Below are 16,691 nucleotides of genomic sequence, written 5' to 3'. Positions count from 1 at the left end.
CCTTATTTAGACTGAAGTCTCCAACCTGGGGCTCAGGGTGATGGGCGGCTGAGCTGAGAGCATCGTGGGAGGGAGGGGGCGGGGGGCGGGGGGAGGGCGGCTGGCCTCTCCCCAGGTCTCCACCTTCGAAAGGACGGGTTTGAGGGCGCAGTGCAGAGGCCACACTGAATCCCGATATTTGGGGATACGTAGAAGCGAATTAAGATTACAGGACAGGACCCAAAGACCCAGTGTGAAGCCGAGCCCCTGGGGGCCTGGCCGGTGTCCCCTGTGCCTTGTGTCCTGCTGGCTCTAACTTTACAGACTGGGAGAGAGAGCGGTCAGCCCTTACCGGGTGCCTGTCGTGTGCTGAGCGGTCACACGTAAGGCTCAGTTCCCACCACCCCCTTTGGGCGGGTGTTTTGCCTGTCCAGCCTCAGTGCGGTTTGGTCACGCAGGGGACAGTAACTTGCCCGGGCCATGCGGCCAGAAAGGGGACAGCAGGATCTGACTCTGGGCCTCTGTCAGTGGGCAACCCAGGCTCCGAGCTCTCTGACTCTGGGCATCCAGAGTAAGATGCCTCTGGGGCGGCAGCCGGGTGCGCCCCTGCCCCTCCAGTCCCTCGGCGGGGAGCCGAGGCGCTGCCCCGGGTCTGCGCTCCGAGCCTGGAGGCAGAGTGAGGGCTGAGGCGGGTCCGCCAGGGCTGCTGGGACGGGTGTGGCAGGCGGCTCCATTCAAAGCCTGCCTTGCTGGGCCCTGAAGAAAACCAAACTCCTCTCCTGGCGCCTCGGCGCACCTGTGCCCTCGCCCCCGTGCGAGACCGTCTCCCCAGGACCCTGTTTCTGGAGGCAGGAAACCCCGCCTTCTCTTGTGTCACCCCCCCCGGCGGCTCCCCGTCAAGACTCACGGTCTCTTTGTCCAGGGCAGAGTGAAGGCCCTCACGGGGCGTCCTGTGGCTCGGGGTCAGCTCAGGCCGTGGCCTCCTCCGTGGGTGCAGTGCAGCCTGGGAGGCTCGAGGGTGCAGGGGTCTGAGAGGGGCCGGCTTTCCTAGTGACAGGAGTGCAGACCCTCCCTGTCCCCCCCAGCTCAGGGCCCTCCTGACCCGCATTTCCGGGCAGGGTCTGGGGTGACAGGAGCTCAGAGCCGTGGGGCACAGCGGCCAGCTGCCTGGCGCCTGCTCACTGTGCTCACGCCCCTCCACAGTGGTCTGCAAGAAGAACCTGGACAGCACCACGGTGGCCGTGCACGGCGAGGAGATCTACTGCCGGTCCTGCTACGGCAAGAAGTATGGACCGAAGGGCTACGGCTACGGGCAGGGCGCGGGCACGCTGAGCATGGACAAGGGGGAGGCCCTGGGCATCAGGCCTGAGGGGTGAGTGCCCACCTCCCGCGGGCCGTGGCGGGAGGCTTGGGAAGCCATCATGGCCGGGTCACGTGGCACACCTGTAAGGGCTAGGCCGGCCCGGGGTGCTGGGGTCCTGTGAGAATCAGACAGAGTGACCTGGTCTAGTCCACTTTCACGGGTGAGAAAACTCGCCCAGGGCCGGTGACTTGCGGGGGTCCCCTAGCCAGTGAGGTCTGAGCCAGACCGGCCTCTGGCATCCGTCACCCCTGCTGCGGGAAGTCATGCCACTGAGTCCCCGGCACCCAGTGACCTCTGACCTGCTGTAAACAGCGGCCGTTGGCAGTCAGCCTGGTCGGCCCCTTGGCCCAGGAGAAATGGCCCAAAATGATGGATGCGTTACCACGTGTCAGCCAAGGTCGTGGCCCGCGAGAAGTGATTTATTGGCGGACCCCTCCTGGGGACCGGTGCCAGACCGGCCGCGGGAATGGGGGCCAGGAGGCGGGCGACCCTGAGCAGATGAGCTGGGGCCCAGCGGGGAGGGAGGCGGGGTGCTCCACAGAAACCGGCCTCGGTCTGTGCCTCCGTGAAGTGGGGGAGGGCCTGGTGGCCCGGGGGCTCCAGCCGGTGGCTGAGGCTGAGCCGCCCCGCCCGGCACAGGGAAGGCGGGGTCGTGGCCACACGGTGCCAGCCCCGCATGTTTCTCAGCGTGTCACCTCACCACATGTCCCCCTGTGCAGGGCCCCTGGCCACAAGCCCACCACCAACCCCAACGCCTCCAAGTTTGCCCAGAAGATGGGGGGCTCCGAGCACTGCCCCCGCTGCAGCCAGGCGGTCTATGCTGCTGAGAAGGTGATTGGCGCTGGGAAGGTAAGTGGCTGCCGGGGTCACGGGGAGGCGGAGGGGACGGTGACATCCTGGGGGTCCGGGGGGGGCGGTTCTCGAGATGGGGGTTCCAGAACTCTGCACGTCTGGCCCCAGCTCCGCTCAGAGGGTCTGAGCCCTGTGCCATCCCTCCCTACCTTCGTTTCAAAGCCACCACAAAGGGGTAACCCCTTGTCCCTGTGCCTGCCAGGCCCCTCGGAGCTCGTCGCCCTGGAGCCTGGCAGCCCCAGCAGGCTGGGCCTGACCGTTTGAGGCCCGCGAGCGTTGCTAGGGGCTCGCGAAGAGCCATCGTGTCTGGCCGGAGACCACAGGCCTGGAAGGGCACGAGCGCGGGGTCGGAGGGCACGAGCGCGGGGTCGGAGGGCAGGAGCGCGGGGTCGGAGGGCCCGCGGGCCCCACGATTGCACATTTAGCGGGAACGTCTCTGGGAAGAGCCTCGGTTTTGTGATCCCAGCACACACCCTGTGTCAGAGGGTGTGGACCCCCAGGACCCCACTAAGCCTCCAGGGCAGGGATTTTCGAGGCTCAGGCCCCTTAGGAGGTGTCTGCGAACTTTTAACTGCCAGGCGAGTCCTTCCCGTGATGTCGCGGCCGCGGCCCCAGCCACGCAAGCGTAGTGACGCTGTCGTTAGTGTCACTGCCCACCCCCGGGGTCTGCGCTGAGGTCAGGATGAGGAGCCACTGCTCAGCCGGTGTGAAAACGGGACGTACGAATGTCACAGTCGAGTCGGTGTCTTTTCGGCCGCGTCTCCCTACGAGATGAGAAAATTCTAGGAATCGCTGAGAATCGATATGTCGCCATGGAGCTGGGCTCTAGGTTAGGGCTCAGGCCGTACTTCTCGGGAGTCGAGAGAAGAGACTTCACGTTCAAGGAGGAGGCCCCACCCTTGGCCTTAGCCGGAAGAGAGATGTCTGAGAATGGGGGTGCTTGGGGGTGCTGGGCTTAGGGGCCGCCGGGAGGTGCTGATTTAGACGGAGGGCGGGGCCTCGTGTGAGTCTGGAGCGGCCGAAGCAGAGGCCGAAGCAGGCTGGGTGGCCGCCGGGGGGCCGGGCACGGGGAGGACCGAGGTCTGCTGGGCTCTGCAAGGGGCCATGTGCCTGGTCTGGCAGCCGGGAGCTCCCAGGAGGCCCAGCTTCCTCTCTGCCTCCAGCGCAGACACGGGGGCTGTGCTCACAGAGGCTCTGTGCCCTTAAAAGGCCTTGTTCTGTCCTGCCTGGACGTCGCCCGCCCCTGCAGAGCTGTCTGCACGTCAGCCAGGAGCCCGCTCGGGGATGCTGCTGGGGCCTCTGAGAAGTCTCGCTGTCCCTGGGCTGCCTTCTCCCCAGGCGGCTGTCAGCACCGTGTGGCCTCTTGTGGCCCCTAGAGAAGCCGCACCCAGCCTTTCCCTGCCGAGTTCCGTGCACTCACAGACCCGGGTCCCTTCCACCAGACGCCCTGGCTCAGGGCCCCCTGGGCCGGCCTGTGCCAGGCACACTACGCTGCTGAAGTCACTCAGTCCCCACAGCTGCCCGGCGAGCGAGGCACCACCTGCCCGTTCCGAGAGGGCATGGCCTTCGGGCACACGAGGCACCCAGATCACCAGCTTCAGAGGCCGGGCTGGCTTGGAAGGTCCCAGTGACACAAGGCTGCCCTGTGGTCAGGCAGCACCCACCTCAGCGTCGTCCTCACAGCCATCGTGCAGGATGGGAAGTGTGGACCCGTGTCACCGGTCAGGGCAGGGCCAGGACGGGCCCGTGCCCGCACACGGATGCCCACGGGATGCCCCGCCTTGGGCAGTGATACCGCCCTTTGTGGTGCAACGGGTGCCCCTGGCCGTCTGGCCACTTGAGGATGGTGTGAGGTGCCGTGTGGTCCCTGGCCTGCTCCCCCCACTGGCCAGGCCGTGTCCCCGCCGTGGCACCAGCTGAGCAGACTTCAGGAGCGTCCTGAACCTTGCACGGCTCTTCTCACGTCAGGGGCTGGGGCTGGGGGCGGGGACACCCTAGTCACTGGTGGTGGCATTGACTGTTTCCTTCCCGCCCAGTCCTGGCATAAGTCCTGCTTCCGATGTGCCAAGTGTGGCAAAGGCCTCGAGTCGACCACCCTGGCCGACAAGGATGGCGAGATTTACTGCAAAGGTGGGTGGCTTTGCTCCAAGTCAAGGGCCGGGGGGTCACAGGGGGCGGGGCCGAGCAGCGCTTCCCTTGCTCTGCGAACCAGGTCCTGGCCTTGGGGTCGTGTCCGGAGGGAGCACTGGTATGACGTGCATTTTAGCAGGGACAAGTCCGGAGGGAGGACATGACTTGGCCAAAGGCACGCAGCAGACCGAGCTCCTGGCCCCTGCCTGGTCCAGCGTGTCACAGCGGACACACCCCTTCTGCCATCTCGGCACTGGGGCGGGGGAGGGGCCCTCGTGGTCGGGGCTGCCGAGCTGGGGGGGTCCCAGGGACCTGGCCTCGGAGGCCTGGCCAGGCGCTAGGCAGCGCTTGTCCTGGGCGGGGAGGGGCGCCCTGACCACCCCGTCTCTCCACAGGATGCTACGCGAAAAACTTCGGGCCGAAGGGCTTTGGCTTCGGGCAGGGAGCGGGGGCCCTGGTCCACTCCGAGTGAGGCGGCGCCCACACCCACCCTGTGCACCCGCTCGCCACTCCCTCCCCGCAGCCTCGGTGACCCCGGGACTCCTCGCTTAGCCCTGACACTTGTCACCAGGGGCTGGAACTTGGTGCCCAGTCCCCGTTGTTGGGGGGTCTGCCAGAGACCCATCCTCTCGGGGGCTCCCCGGCCTGGTGCCACTCACCAGCTGGAGCCTTGGTGGGACAGCCCTCCCCCTACCCCCTGCCCCATAAGCCTCTGTTCTTAGCCTCCGAGGCTGAATGTCCACCATCAGCCGGCCAAGACCCTGAGCCCACATCTCCCAGCCCAGCAGGGAGGGAGGCGGGGCCAAGGCGGGCCAGGGAGGCTCAGGTGTCCTGGACCCCAGAGATTCTCCTCTGTAGGAAAGAAGGTTGCTTTTTGGTGTCCCCAGAATAGGCCTAGGGAGTCCCAGCTTGGGAGTCACGGTGGGGGACAGGCAGGCATGTAGACAGGGTCGTGGACTGTCACGGCCAGTTGCTTCTGGAGGCCCTGGCCTTGGAAGCTGTGGGGGACGGTGTCCTCCCCTCGGGATGGGAGAACAGCCAGGTCTGAGAACCCCAGCACCGAGTCCCCTGGGATGGGGTCCTGATGAAACACCCCAGCACGTACTCCTGTTCACCAGGGGCCCAAATCGAGGGCAGCCCGCTCCGCCCTGGACCCGGAGCCCCGAGGTGGCAGTGGCAGCCCTGCTGTCCCCACACGGCCCGGGCCAGTTCTGTCCCCGCTCCGGCCACGCCTGCCTGACCCTCAGAGGCGGACGGGGACACCGCGTTGGTCTCCCCGGACGCCCCTCCGCTCCCACCGCACGCTGCCCAGGGACCTTCCTGGCCACGTCACCCCTCCCTTCCAGGCCCCCCAGCAGCAGCAGCAGGAGCGAGGCCGAGGGGCCTGGCTGCTCCCCCCTCACCTGAAGGGCTGTAGGCACGGGCTGTATTCAAGCTGATCCCTCACCTGGTCAATAAAAGCGGTTAGAACAGAGCTCTGGCGTCTGGTCCTGTCACCGCTGCCCACCCCTCGCCCGGGGCCGGGGGAGCCTGATCGGAGAATGACAGCAGCGGGCCTCAGAGTGGTCTGTTCCTGCTTCCGTCCTCGCTGCCTGGAGAGGCCTGGCCACCCCGTTCCCACGGCCAGTCCGCCACCCCACGTCTGGGCGTGGAACTCTGGGCTTTGGAATTTGAGGGGCTCGGTGAGGCCCCCAGACTGCTCAGAACATCTCTCGGTTTGGAAAGCCCCGGCAGGGAGACGAACTCGGCCACATCGGAAACCTCCCTCCTGTAGGGGGAAGGGGGGCCTGGCTCGCCCCTGCTGTGCCGTGAGGGCCCGGCCCTGTTCTGGCCGCTGTAACACTGTAAGCAACAAACAAATCTGCTTCTCAGCGCTGGAACCTGGAAGGCCGAGATTGGGGTGCCGGCTGACACGGCGGCTGGTCAGGGCCGGCTTCCTGGTGGCCTGGCTGTGGCCTCCCGTGGCGGGAAGGGCCAGGGAGCTCCCAGAGGTCTCACACAAGGACACTAATCCCGTTTCTAAGGGCTCTGCCTTAGTGACCTGATGACCCCCACACCACCACTTTGGGGTTAGGGGTTCAGCTTGTGGGTTTGGGGGGACAGACACGTGGCCTGGCAGCCCCACGGCCGAGGGTGGCCATGCCCCTCGTCCTGGGCACTGACGGGTTGGGGGCCTGCTCTGCCCTCGCGAATTTGCAGAATAGCCCCCAACGCTCAGCCGCTCTGACGGCAGCGAGCCTCGCAGGCTCCACGCCCCGAGGACCCGGTCCACCCGCAGAGGCGCTTCAGAGGACAGTGCTGCCCAGGCGAGGGACATCGGCAGGGCCCAAGGGGCGAGTGGCCACCCTCGAGGTCTCCGGGAAGGGTTTGTGCGTGCGGAGGAGGGAAGGACGGTGGCTCCACACCCGGCTGCGTCCACTTCCTGCTCTGCGAGACGCCCACAGGAAGGGCCGGGCTGGCGACAGGCTGCCCTCTGCTGGCTGCTCGGGCAGCCTCTGCACCCCAGTGCGAGGCCATCCTGGCCTGTGCCCCGAGCCGGCTTCCGGAGCAACCCCGTGGTGGGGAGTGGGCTGGACAAAGTGGGGTAGAGGCAGAGTCAGTGGGGTGCGGGGGGGACCGGCTGGGAGCACCGTGAGGCGGCGCCTGCTGCAGGGTTGCCCAGGGCCCGCTCTGCCGGGAGACACCAGGTGGCGCTGTGGGGTCGGGCGGGAGGCAGGCGCCCTCCTCTCCCGGGCACCTGGGCGGTGCTCACCTGGAGCCCCGGGTGACAGACAGCTTGTCCCTCGGAGGATGGGCCCTAGGGGGGCCAGTGTCCCCCCGCACCACGGGACTGACCCACGGAAGGCAGCATGACCTCTGTCCATCGCGGCACGTCCTCTCCTGGTTCTCTGCCGTCTGAGCTGGGCACCCGGGGAGCCCTGGGGGGGACGTGCTGTACCCCAGATTCAGGAAGCTCCCCCACTCAGAGCCCTAGTACCCCGTTTGGGTCGCCTGAGGGCCGAGGACGGACAGGGACCGGACAGAGGGCCATCGGGTGTGGGGATGATCAATCCATGAGCAGGAAATCCTCCGGGAGGGGCAGATGTCCAGCCAGGACGGTGCCCAGACCCGGGCAGGGGATGGAGGCGAGCGGAGCCCAGGAAGAGCCCTCCGCAGCTCGGGGTAAGCCGTTGGGTGGTGCTCACCCTCCTGCCAGCCCTGCCCTCCTCTAACCCCCCAATTCTGAGCATCCTGGGGAGGCTTTAAAGGGAATTCCCGGCCCGACCCGAGGGCCTCTGCTTCAGTTGGCCCGGACGGTACCTGGGGACCTGCACTCACAAAGCCCCCAGGAGATTCTGGTGCTCGGGCTCAGCCCAGTTGAGGACGTGGGGACGAGTCCAGCCCCGGCCAGGGCCACCTCCAGCCCGCAGTCTGCCCTGATGGGCCAGCCGCCCAGCTCCCCTGAGCTCGGCGCCCCACCCGGCAGCTGGGCCCTGGACGGGTCTCATTAGAGAGGACGTCCTGGAACTTCCTATTTCTGTCCATGAGAGTCACCTCCTGCGTGACAGCGTGCCACAGATTTGAAGACAGCTGGCCGCCCGCCCGCGTCCGCCCCAGGACAAGCACCCCTGGCCTCTCGGCGGACCCTGGCTGAGGCATGAGCAGCCTGGTGGGGCCGCTGCATCCGCTGAGAAGTGGCGACGGGGGTGGGGGCTGTGGGGGCGAGGGCCGGACCCGCAGAGTGTCCGCGGGCGAAGCAGAGGTGGTGCCCTCTGAGAAAGGCCCTCCCGTGCCCGGCGGCTCCCCTCCACCCCGCTCCCGGCCACTCTCCTCTGTACGTTTTAGAAGCATCATCGTCCGTCAGCTGCCGTGGGCCACAGCCCGCTAGGAGCCCGAATCCTCAGAATAACCACGTGAGGTCGGTGCTGTCGGAATCCCCACCAACGGAGGATCAAACGGGAGCCAAGAACCAAAGGACCATTTCGGGACCGGCTGACGGTCAGATGGCAGAGCAGGATGTGGATGCGGGCGGCTGGGCCCGGAGGGGCGGGAGGCGGGCGTGGCGCTGGGGCAGTGAGTTAGGCCCAGCGGTAGCTAACGCTGACCGAGCACATGCCCCGTGCGGGCACTGGCCTACGTGTCAGTGCCATGAAGAGGTTATGTGATCCGTGCATCAAAGAACAGGAATCTGAGGTTCAGTGAATTTTTAGGCGACTTAGTCAAAGTCACTGGCAAGCAGCGGAGCCAGGACTGGAACCAGCCCTGTGACTTCGGGCCAGACTCCTCCCCTCAGGGTGAAAAGAAGCCGCTGGCCTCATTAGCGCTGGGGGAGGGCGTCTCAGGCTGCAGCGGGCAGGGAGCTCTGGGCCTCGTTAAAATGCAGATCCCATCCGGGAGTTTGGGTGGGGCCTGAGACCTGGCCTCTCCCAGGGAGAGGTGGTGCTGATGCTGTGACCCTGAGCACACTGGAGCTGCCAGGCCCTGGGCACCCGCCCAGCTCCCAGGTTCTGAGTTTACGGGCCTGGGAAGGCTCGTCCCAAAGGCCAGGAACATTCGGGAAGCGGCTCATCTCAAGAAAGCCCTTAGTGGGCACCCTCGTGCCTGGACCAGCCCCGAGCCTCTGCATGGCCACGCTGTGGACCACAAGCTTTGTCGTGGGCCAAGGGGCGTTGCTTCTCCCTGCCTCCTGGGGACACCCACTGGTCCCCTGGCGGCCACACTGCTGGTCACGCTCGTGCCCCATCTTCCGGGCACATGTGGGGTTACACTTCTCCTCCCTTGAAGTGAGATGTGGCCACGTGGCCCACCCTGGCCTCTGAATTGAGACGAAGTGTCACTTGGGGGCAGAACTTAACGGCCGCCGTGGAAGTCATCGTGCCGCTTTTCCCAGTCACCGGGAGCATCGTGCACGCACCTGCACACGCTGTGCTATAGCCCTAAGCGAAGCCCCTAATGCGTGAGCCGGTCAGTCCTCGGTCACCGTGCTGCTGCCATTCTCTTTCCAAACGGCCTGTCCACCGGGCCCTGGGAGGGACCTCCCCTGCCAGGGTGTGGCGCCTGCGGGGCGGGCACTTCACCTTTGCTGGGTCCAGCCGCCGGCACTCGGGGAAGTTCGGCAGGGGAGCCCACCGCAGCCTGGCCTGACGAGCACACGCGCCATCATCGGCTGCAACGTGGAGATTTCGCTCAGGTCCTGTGTTCGCTGCTGGGGGCTGTGGCCTGTCGCACAAGGAACGCTTGCTCTGGCATCCTCTCCCATCAGAGGGGGCTCCCCAAGGACAGGAAGGCCCCCTCCCATCGTTTTGCCAGTCCCCACAAAACAGAACCGTGTCCCCAGAGCCTGGCTCACAGAACGCTCGGCTCGCGCCTGTGTCCAGGTTTGTGCGGCCCCGCGGGCAGGTGCCACTTCTCCGAGTATCAGCCAGTCTTCTTCTGAGGCCCTTGCCCCTCAGCCCGGTGTCTCCGAGGACAAGGGCCATTCCGGGGCGGCCCCTCTGCTCCTGCAGCACAGACGCCCCGATGCCAGCATAACACGGGAAAAGGGGGAATTCTGCAGGCCCCAACCTGAACCTGAGCCCACAAGTCCGGGCTCTGACAGACCCAGGCTGGGACCAGAGGCCGTCAAGCCCAGACTCGGCCGTGAGAGCAGGGCCAGCGGCCGCCCTGCACACAAAAGGGATGCCTGGTGAATCAGGGCCGCTCTGGGCTGGACGGCGATGAAAGGGCTGAGCGTGGGAGAGCAGCTCCACCACGGGAGCCAGGCCCGGGCGGGTCGGCTGCCGGCGCTGACGCTGGCCGCGGTCGCAACGGTGCCTGTAAAACGTGGATCTCCAGAGACGTGAACCCCGGGTCCGTGTCTTCCTGTGTTTCCCTTGAGAAGACAGGAGATCCGGGAAACCCCCAGCCCTGGAACGGAGGGCTCCACCTCGAAGGGGTGCGGGTGGTCGGGGGACGTCCGGGGGAGAGGTCAGCTGGGGGGTCTCCCAGGGAGAGGACGGCAGGGGGCAGCTGTGTGTGGGAGGGAGGCTCAGCAGCAGGCAGGGCTGTGAGACCCATTTTCCCGGGGAGGGGCTGCCAGACCTGATGACTCGGGACGGGGTCAGGCTGGGGGGAGGGGTTGGCAATGCTCTTCTTGACTTACCTAAGGTGGGGAGACACGATGCGCAGGTCCTTCGGCCCCCACGGAGCAGCCGAGCTTTCTTGCACATCTAAGACAGGCCAGACAGTCTTCACGTTAAGGTCAAGGACACCGAGCTCAGAGAGGGGAGGACGCAGCTGGGGTTATAACACGGGCGCCCCGCTGAGCGTGCCTTCCTCTACACCAGGTCCCCAAGCTCCCGGGGCACTGGGCCCCAGACCCAGGGTTGCTGACGCGGCGGGTCTGGGCAGCACCCGGGGTGTGCATTTCCAGCACGCTCCCAGGGGACAGGGACGCTGCTGGCCCGCTCTGAGAAACTCCGCTCCGGACCCTGGTGACCTGGAGCATGTTCCATGTTCTGACTGCACCAGTGCGCCACGGAAGCTTCTAGAAATGCACAAGTTCGGGTCTGCTCCGGACTTTCTGAATCGGAATCTGTATTTACGAGATCCGCGGGTGACCCGTTTGCACATTACAGTCTGGGGAGCACCGGCCCGCGACACACGCCTCTTCCCCACGGGGGTCAGACCCGGGACGCCTGGATGAGGGGGCGGGTGGGGGGCCGGAGAGGAAGACGGGCCTTGCGGGGCGGGCAGGCCCGTGGGGCCGAGGTGTGGGCTTCACCCAGAGGTGAGAAGGCTCTGGTGGGTGTCAGGCAAAGGGGGCGTCATCTTACTTCTCTCAGAAGCGTTACAAGGCAAGTACACGTTCCATTCTGTAAATAAGAATGGAACTCAATCCTACAGAGTGAGTCTAACGATTAGTGACCACGAATCAGAATTCGTAGCGAGATCTGCAACAAGCTACGCTAGTTTCGTGGCTCCCTGGGTCCGCCCTTGCCCCCCGCCCCCTCATTCCCATCTCTCTTTCCACCAGGCGAGTGGACCCAGGCTCCCTGCTGGGCACAGCAAGGGCTCAGACCGAGGAGGGCGTCTCCAGCACACAGTTCCCGGGTCGAGTACGCGGTCTCGCCCTGCCCAGCTGGACTCAGATGGACTGGCCGTGGAGATCGGCTTTGCTCAGGGTGGGCAGAGGGCGGAGCCAGCTCTGGGCTGCTACCAAGGACATTCTGTCCAGCAGCCCTATGTGGAGTCAACAAGTCAGTAAGAATTAAGTATCTCTGGGGCCAGCACTGCCCCAGCCAAGTGTTGCTCCCTGAAGGCCAAGTCAGGGGTGGGGTAGGGATACCCTGGCAGGGAGCGGGGCCCAGCCTCTTGAACACTGCTCCCCCTGGCTCGCGAAGACTTCTTGATCCTTCTGATGGCCCGAGTAATCCACCCTGGGCCTGAGTCTCCTCCGGATGGGGCTAGCAGGCAAGATGCCAGTTCTGGGGAAAGATGAGAAATGAGTCCTCTGCCCTAGTCCCAGGAGGTCGTGAGATTGGAGGACAGGACTCCCGGGTTCCAAGGACCTGCACAGGCCCCTGGGGGGTGTGCCATCGCCACGTGTGCAGACGTAGTGGGGTGGGGGTGGGGGCTAGAGAGAGGAGCCCCGGGGGTCTGTGGGGTCCCTAGGTCGGGGCTGTGGGCACCTGGAGCACCCTCCACTCCCAGCGGGGGTGAGGAGTCAGCCGTCCCTTGTGGGGGTGCTCCTGCAGACCACGGGCTGCCGAAATGTGGGTTCTCTTCCCACACCTCCGAGGTTGGGGCTGCAGAGGACGGCACCCCATCCATGCTGGACCCTCCTTTGCCCGTTAGGCTCCGCCTCGTCGGGCGTAGGTACAGAGAGGTCTTACCACCATCATGACGGAGGGCCCGGAGGGCTGGCCGGGACGGGACACAGTCGCCATCTTCCAGGGCCTGGCCTCATCTCAGAGTCCCCTTCCTCCTCCGAAAGGGATGAAAGTGGGCGCCCCATTGTCGAGACTCTGAGAGCTGCCAGGCCCTGTCCTGGGCCCCCCACAAACGTTCTCTGACTCAGCCGTCCGTCAGAACCCAGGGTAAGAATACACTGACCCTCCCGTTTGATGAATGAGGAGACAGGGGGACAGTGAAGCTGCCCGCTGCGGGCAAGACACAGAGGCCAGGCTGGGGGGAAGAGCTGGGCTCTGAACCCCACTCTGCAAAGCTCGGGGCTTCACACCACCCTCTGCAGGCAGAAAAGGTTGGGGAGCCCCTCTCCCATCCCCATAGCTCAGTCAGGGAGAAGCCCGTTCTCTTGTGGGGGGCGGGCATCGGGCCTGGGGCCACCTGGGTGGAGCCATGGGCCCTCCCAGTGTGTGATGGCAGTGACATCTCCGGGTCACGATGGGGTCCCCTGCAGGAGCACCCCCACAAGGTACCCAGGGTAGGCTGAGCACCCTCCAGGATCCTCTGCTCCTGTGTCTTCCTGCCTGTCTTCCCTCCCCGGGGATGCGCGTGGGGGGAGGGCCGAGCCTCCAGCGGAGACGGCTGTGGGCACCCTCTCCAGTGCCCTGCACGGAGGAATCCGCCACCGGGGGAGGGACACGACGAGGCTGGATTCCCACTCCCAGCCCCAGCCCAGGGATCATCCTCATTTTCCTGATTGCACAGTGCCAAGGAGCTGGCCGGGCCGCGAGACGGGGCAGAGGCTGCGGGCCAGGCCTCTGAGGTCCCGGAGGCATCCAGCAGTCCCCACCGGTGCCACTGCGCGACCCCAGCTCAAGCCTCCTGCCGACCGGAGCAGCGACCCCCTCCTCCGCGCACTACCGCCGCCTGCGTCCCAGGCCGGGAGGGTCGTGGTTCCGAGAGGCGGCAGCTGGAGGCCAGGAGGCTGAGCCGTTGGGGATGCGGCACCCTCGCCGGGCCAGCCCTCCTGCCCGGCGCCCAGCACCTCCGGGGCGTGACGAGCCCCGGCCGGCCCCGCCCCCAGGGCCCTGCGCGGAGGGGAGGGGAGGGGAGGGGAGGGGAGGGCCGGGGGACAGGAATGCGCAGCGCAGGAGGCAAGTAAGGGCAAGTCCCGGAGCTGCCGCCCAGCGCGCAGACGGAGCCCCGCGGAGCCAGCTTGCGATCGCAGCGCGAGCGGGCAGCGGGCAGCGGGCAGCGGGCAGCGGGCAGCGGGCTGTCCGCCGCGGAGCCGGGCGCACCGGGCCGAGGCGGGCGCGGGGGCACCAGCGCGGGGCGCCGGGCGGCGGTGTCCGCGGGGCTGCGGCGCGCGCGGGCGGGCAGGGCGCACGGCCCGCGGAGCCTGCGGCGTTCCCGGGCCTCGGGGCCCCATGACGGCCGCGGCGGCCGTGCTCAGGGAGGGCGTCCTGGAGAAGCGCAGCGGCGGGCTGCTGCAGCTGTGGAAGCGGAAGCGCTGCGTGCTCACCGAGCGCGGGCTGCAGCTCTTCGAGGCCAAGGGCGCGGGCGGCCGGCCCAAGGAGCTCAGCTTTGCGCGCATCAAGGCGGTGGAGTGCGTGGAGAGCACGGGGCGCCACATCTACTTCACGCTGGTGACCGAGGGTGGCGGCGAGATCGACTTCCGCTGCCCGCTGGAGGACCCTGGGTGGAACGCCCAGATCACCCTGGGCCTGGTCAAGTTCAAGAACCAGCAGGCCATCCAGACAGTGCGGGCCCGGCAGAGCCTGGGGACCGGGACCCTCGTGTCCTAGACCTCCGGGCCCGCTGTCTCACCGTCAGGCTGCCACGGCCGGTGCCAGGGCCCCGTCAGGTAAGCCCTGGGGGACTGCGCACCCCTTCTCCCTTCCTCTTCTCCTCTTTCCCCTGAAGGGAGAATGCGGGCTCCCGCCAGCACCCTAAAAGCGGGCCCACCCCTGCCGGCAGAGTAGGAGGCCAGGAGTCTCAGCATGGGGGGGGTCTGCCCCCACAAAGGGCTGGACTCCCCCTGGGGCACCAGCGGGGTCCTGAACGTGTGAGGGAGGGCAGGCCGGGCCTTCCACCATCGCTCCGGGACTGTCGGGGAGGCTGGCCTGCACGCGCCTCCGACTGCTGGCCGCTCCCCCACCCCGGTCAGAGCCTGGGCTGCGGCTCTCTGGGAGCCAGGAGGACGAGGGTGCATGGACCGGAGCTCACACTGGAGAGTGTGAGCTGGAACGAGGCAGGAGGGTAGCCCTCCTTCACGGGGACATCAGGGCTTGGGGACAGACGGAGGAGCCCGCTCCCCAGGCGAGACGCAGCGGGAGGGCCCAGCTGGGCTTGCCCAGGCTCCAGACCCTTTCTTGACGGCGGGTTTTGGGTCCTGGGACTGAGCTGTTTGTTGGGAGACCAGGGGAGATGGAGGTGGGCAGGGATGGCCAGTTGCCAGGCCGCTGATGCCCGGGCGGTGGGCCCATCTGCCTGGCCCCGAGCGCTGGCCGGTGCCCAGTGGGGCCTGAGGAGAAGCTGGAGGGGGCGGGGCACCGGGGCAGGGTGGTGTGGAGGTGTCATGGTTTGTTATTTGTGATGTCTTAATCCTCCGTGAGCAGCAGGGAGGGGGCGGGGGTGGGTGGTGGTCAGGAAGGCCCAGGCGAGGGACCAGGAATAGAACCTGGAAGGCCTGGCTCCCGGCCCTGCGCCCTCTGCCCCAGATGCCACTCCCTCCCCTGGGAGCTAGGAGAGGGGCTGGGGGTGGATTTGTACCACTCCGGTTTCATTTCCCCTGCCCCGCTGCCCCGCAGCTTCTCCACCTTAAGAAGCGTCCTGGGGGGGCAGGCACACACCCTAGGACCCTCCCGTCAAGGACCCTCCCGTCAAGGCGTCACTCTGCAGCCAGGGTTGGCGAGAGCGGAGCCTCACGGACCCCTCCCCCAGGCAGGGAGTGGGCTCCTCCTCCGTCCCAGTGTGTGATACGCGTGTTACTTTCTGTTTGTCTGGAAGAGATGGGGCCTGGACACTCACCCGGGGTCCGTCCTGCCCTAACTGCTTTCTCTCTTGCCAGCTCCCCTACCCCTTTCGGCCGTGGGGGCGTGACGGTGCTCCACCTGTCAAGGCAGAGCCGTGTCACATGCGAGAGGTGTCGAGGTGTCGGGGCTGAAGGAAAGAGCAGGCCCAGGGAGGCCAGCAGAAGGCCGCTCAGGCTGAGGATGAAGCGTCAGCCCCTGGACGTGCTCCGGCCATCAGGACGTACCCAGCGCAGGGCCCTCCAGCCACGGGCCGGACGCGTGTGTCGTGATGGAGAGCTGCACGAGGCCCCCTCCCGCGGGGCCCTGCCACCTGCTCTGTAGACTGCTGCTCGTCCCCGGCCCAGAGTCCCCCATGGGGTGCTGAGCCTCAGGACTGCGGAGGCCTGGCACCCGGAGCAGGGTTGCCTCGGACTGACCTTAGTGGGGACTGACTTTGGTGGGGGGCTGATGGGCCTGAGGCCCACGCTTGGGGGTCTCCTGCTGCTGAGGTCCCTCCGGGACCCCCATGCCTCCAGGCCTCTTTGCACAATTCCTTGCACACCTCCTGCCCCTCTGCCCCCCGGGGTGCTCGGCCTGAGGGGGGTGGGGGTGGGGTAGGGTTTGGCCATTGCCATTTCATGCCCGTGCCATAATGAAGATGCCTTGCAAAGGGCAGTGAGCGCGCCGTTCGCCGAGTGACATTCTTTGCCCACAGAGGCCGGGGGCCGGCAGCACCTGCGTCGTCACCCGCGTTCCCAGGTGCAGCCCATCCTGCAGCCCCCAGCTGGGCGAGGAGACACGAGGCCCCAGGAGGCTCGGCCTTGGTTCTCCGAGGAGGGAGGGCCCCCAGGCCTGGGCCGAGGGACAGTGTAGTGGTCGGCGCAGCCCCTGCAGCCGCCTGCTCTGCATTCGGGCGGCCGGGCCCGCCGTCCGTGCAGGGGGACCCGGCTCCAGGTGGCCCCGCCCTGGGCAGAGTGCGTGTCCAAGCTCAGGCTTCCCACAGTTACACAGCAGCTTCTCCTCATGGGAGCGCGCAGCGGCGGCCATTTCCACCCGGGAGCTGAGGCGCAGAGACCGGGGGCCCCAGCCACACGCGCGCTGACTCGGTCTCCGGGCCTCCCCAGGAGCACCTCGGTCATCTGATTCGGGAACAAGAATTGACAAATCACACAGGGCTTTTTCAGACATGTCGCATGTGATCGCGTCAGGCTGCAACCTGTCCCTCACGCAGTCCCGGCACGGCCTGCCTCCGTGCCAGCCCTGCTCAGCGCCGAGAGGGCCTGGGCTCGGCTCGCGTGCTGGGACCAGTTGGCGACGTCTGCCCTGGGCTTTGGGGCGAGGGGGGAATGGCCGGCAGCACTGGGTGGGGGTGGGGAAGGGGGAAGATGACGCCGGCCACCCCCTTCCTGGATTCGAGCTGTAAGCGTGAATAAGGGTGCGCTGCATCCTCCAGCCTCAAAAACAGGATCCTCGTCTACCGACAAGCC

General features: G+C 66.8%; 3 protein-coding genes across 5 annotated transcripts in view; 2 read left to right on the top strand and 1 right to left on the bottom strand.

Moving 5' to 3' along the window:
• The window catches only part of CSRP1 (cysteine and glycine rich protein 1), a 15,516-nt gene extending 9,718 nt beyond the window's left edge, over nucleotides 1–5,798 (top strand). For 2 of the 3 annotated variants that reach the window (XM_039883562.1, XM_039883561.1), the window contains exons 3-6: nucleotides 1,183–1,351; nucleotides 2,062–2,191; nucleotides 4,231–4,324; nucleotides 4,720–5,798. In XM_039883562.1, coding sequence (XP_039739496.1) covers nucleotides 1,183–1,351; nucleotides 2,062–2,191; nucleotides 4,231–4,324; nucleotides 4,720–4,796 — 470 coding nt within the window. In that variant the 3' untranslated portion in view covers nucleotides 4,797–5,798. The remainder of the gene's footprint in view (nucleotides 1–1,182; nucleotides 1,352–2,061; nucleotides 2,192–4,230; nucleotides 4,325–4,719) is intronic. The other variant, XM_039883563.1, reaches the window with a different exon arrangement.
• Nucleotides 5,799–8,120: 2,322 nt separating this feature from the next.
• LOC120619259 (uncharacterized) lies at nucleotides 8,121–13,142 on the bottom strand. Its single transcript, XM_039883543.1, has 3 exons — nucleotides 13,112–13,142; nucleotides 10,446–10,512; nucleotides 8,121–10,175 (listed from the first exon to the last, which is right to left on the bottom strand). Exons 2-3 carry the CDS (start codon nucleotides 10,510–10,512, stop codon nucleotides 9,241–9,243), a joined length of 1,002 nt encoding a protein of 333 aa, XP_039739477.1. The 5' UTR covers nucleotides 13,112–13,142; the 3' UTR covers nucleotides 8,121–9,240.
• Nucleotides 13,143–13,547: 405 nt separating this feature from the next.
• Nucleotides 13,548–15,890, top strand: PHLDA3 (pleckstrin homology like domain family A member 3). The gene is made up of 2 exons (XM_039883564.1): nucleotides 13,548–14,054; nucleotides 15,261–15,890. Exon 1 carries the CDS (start codon nucleotides 13,618–13,620, stop codon nucleotides 13,993–13,995), a length of 378 nt encoding a protein of 125 aa, XP_039739498.1. The 5' UTR covers nucleotides 13,548–13,617; the 3' UTR covers nucleotides 13,996–14,054; nucleotides 15,261–15,890.
• Nucleotides 15,891–16,691: the final 801 nt, after the last annotated feature.

The sequence above is a fragment of the Pteropus medius genome, unplaced genomic scaffold (assembly GCF_902729225.1).
Source record: "Pteropus medius unplaced genomic scaffold, Ma_sr-lr_union100, whole genome shotgun sequence".
NCBI lineage: Eukaryota > Metazoa > Chordata > Mammalia > Chiroptera > Pteropodidae > Pteropus > Pteropus medius.
This window is presented reverse-complemented; position numbering and strand designations above follow the sequence as displayed.

Excerpts from the sequence above, each read along its gene's own strand:
- PHLDA3 (XM_039883564.1), top strand. The coding sequence starts at position 13,618 with ATGACGGCCGCGGCGGCCGTGCTCAGGGAGGGCGTCCTGGAGAAGCGC.
- LOC120619259 (XM_039883543.1), bottom strand. The coding sequence starts at position 10,512 with ATGTGCAAGAAAGCTCGGCTGCTCCGTGGGGGCCGAAGGACCTGCGCA. Across the intron at positions 10,176-10,445 it reads ATCGTGTCTCCCCACCTTAG|GGAAACACAGGAAGACACGG; the intron begins GTAAGTCAAGAA and ends TGTCTTCTCAAG.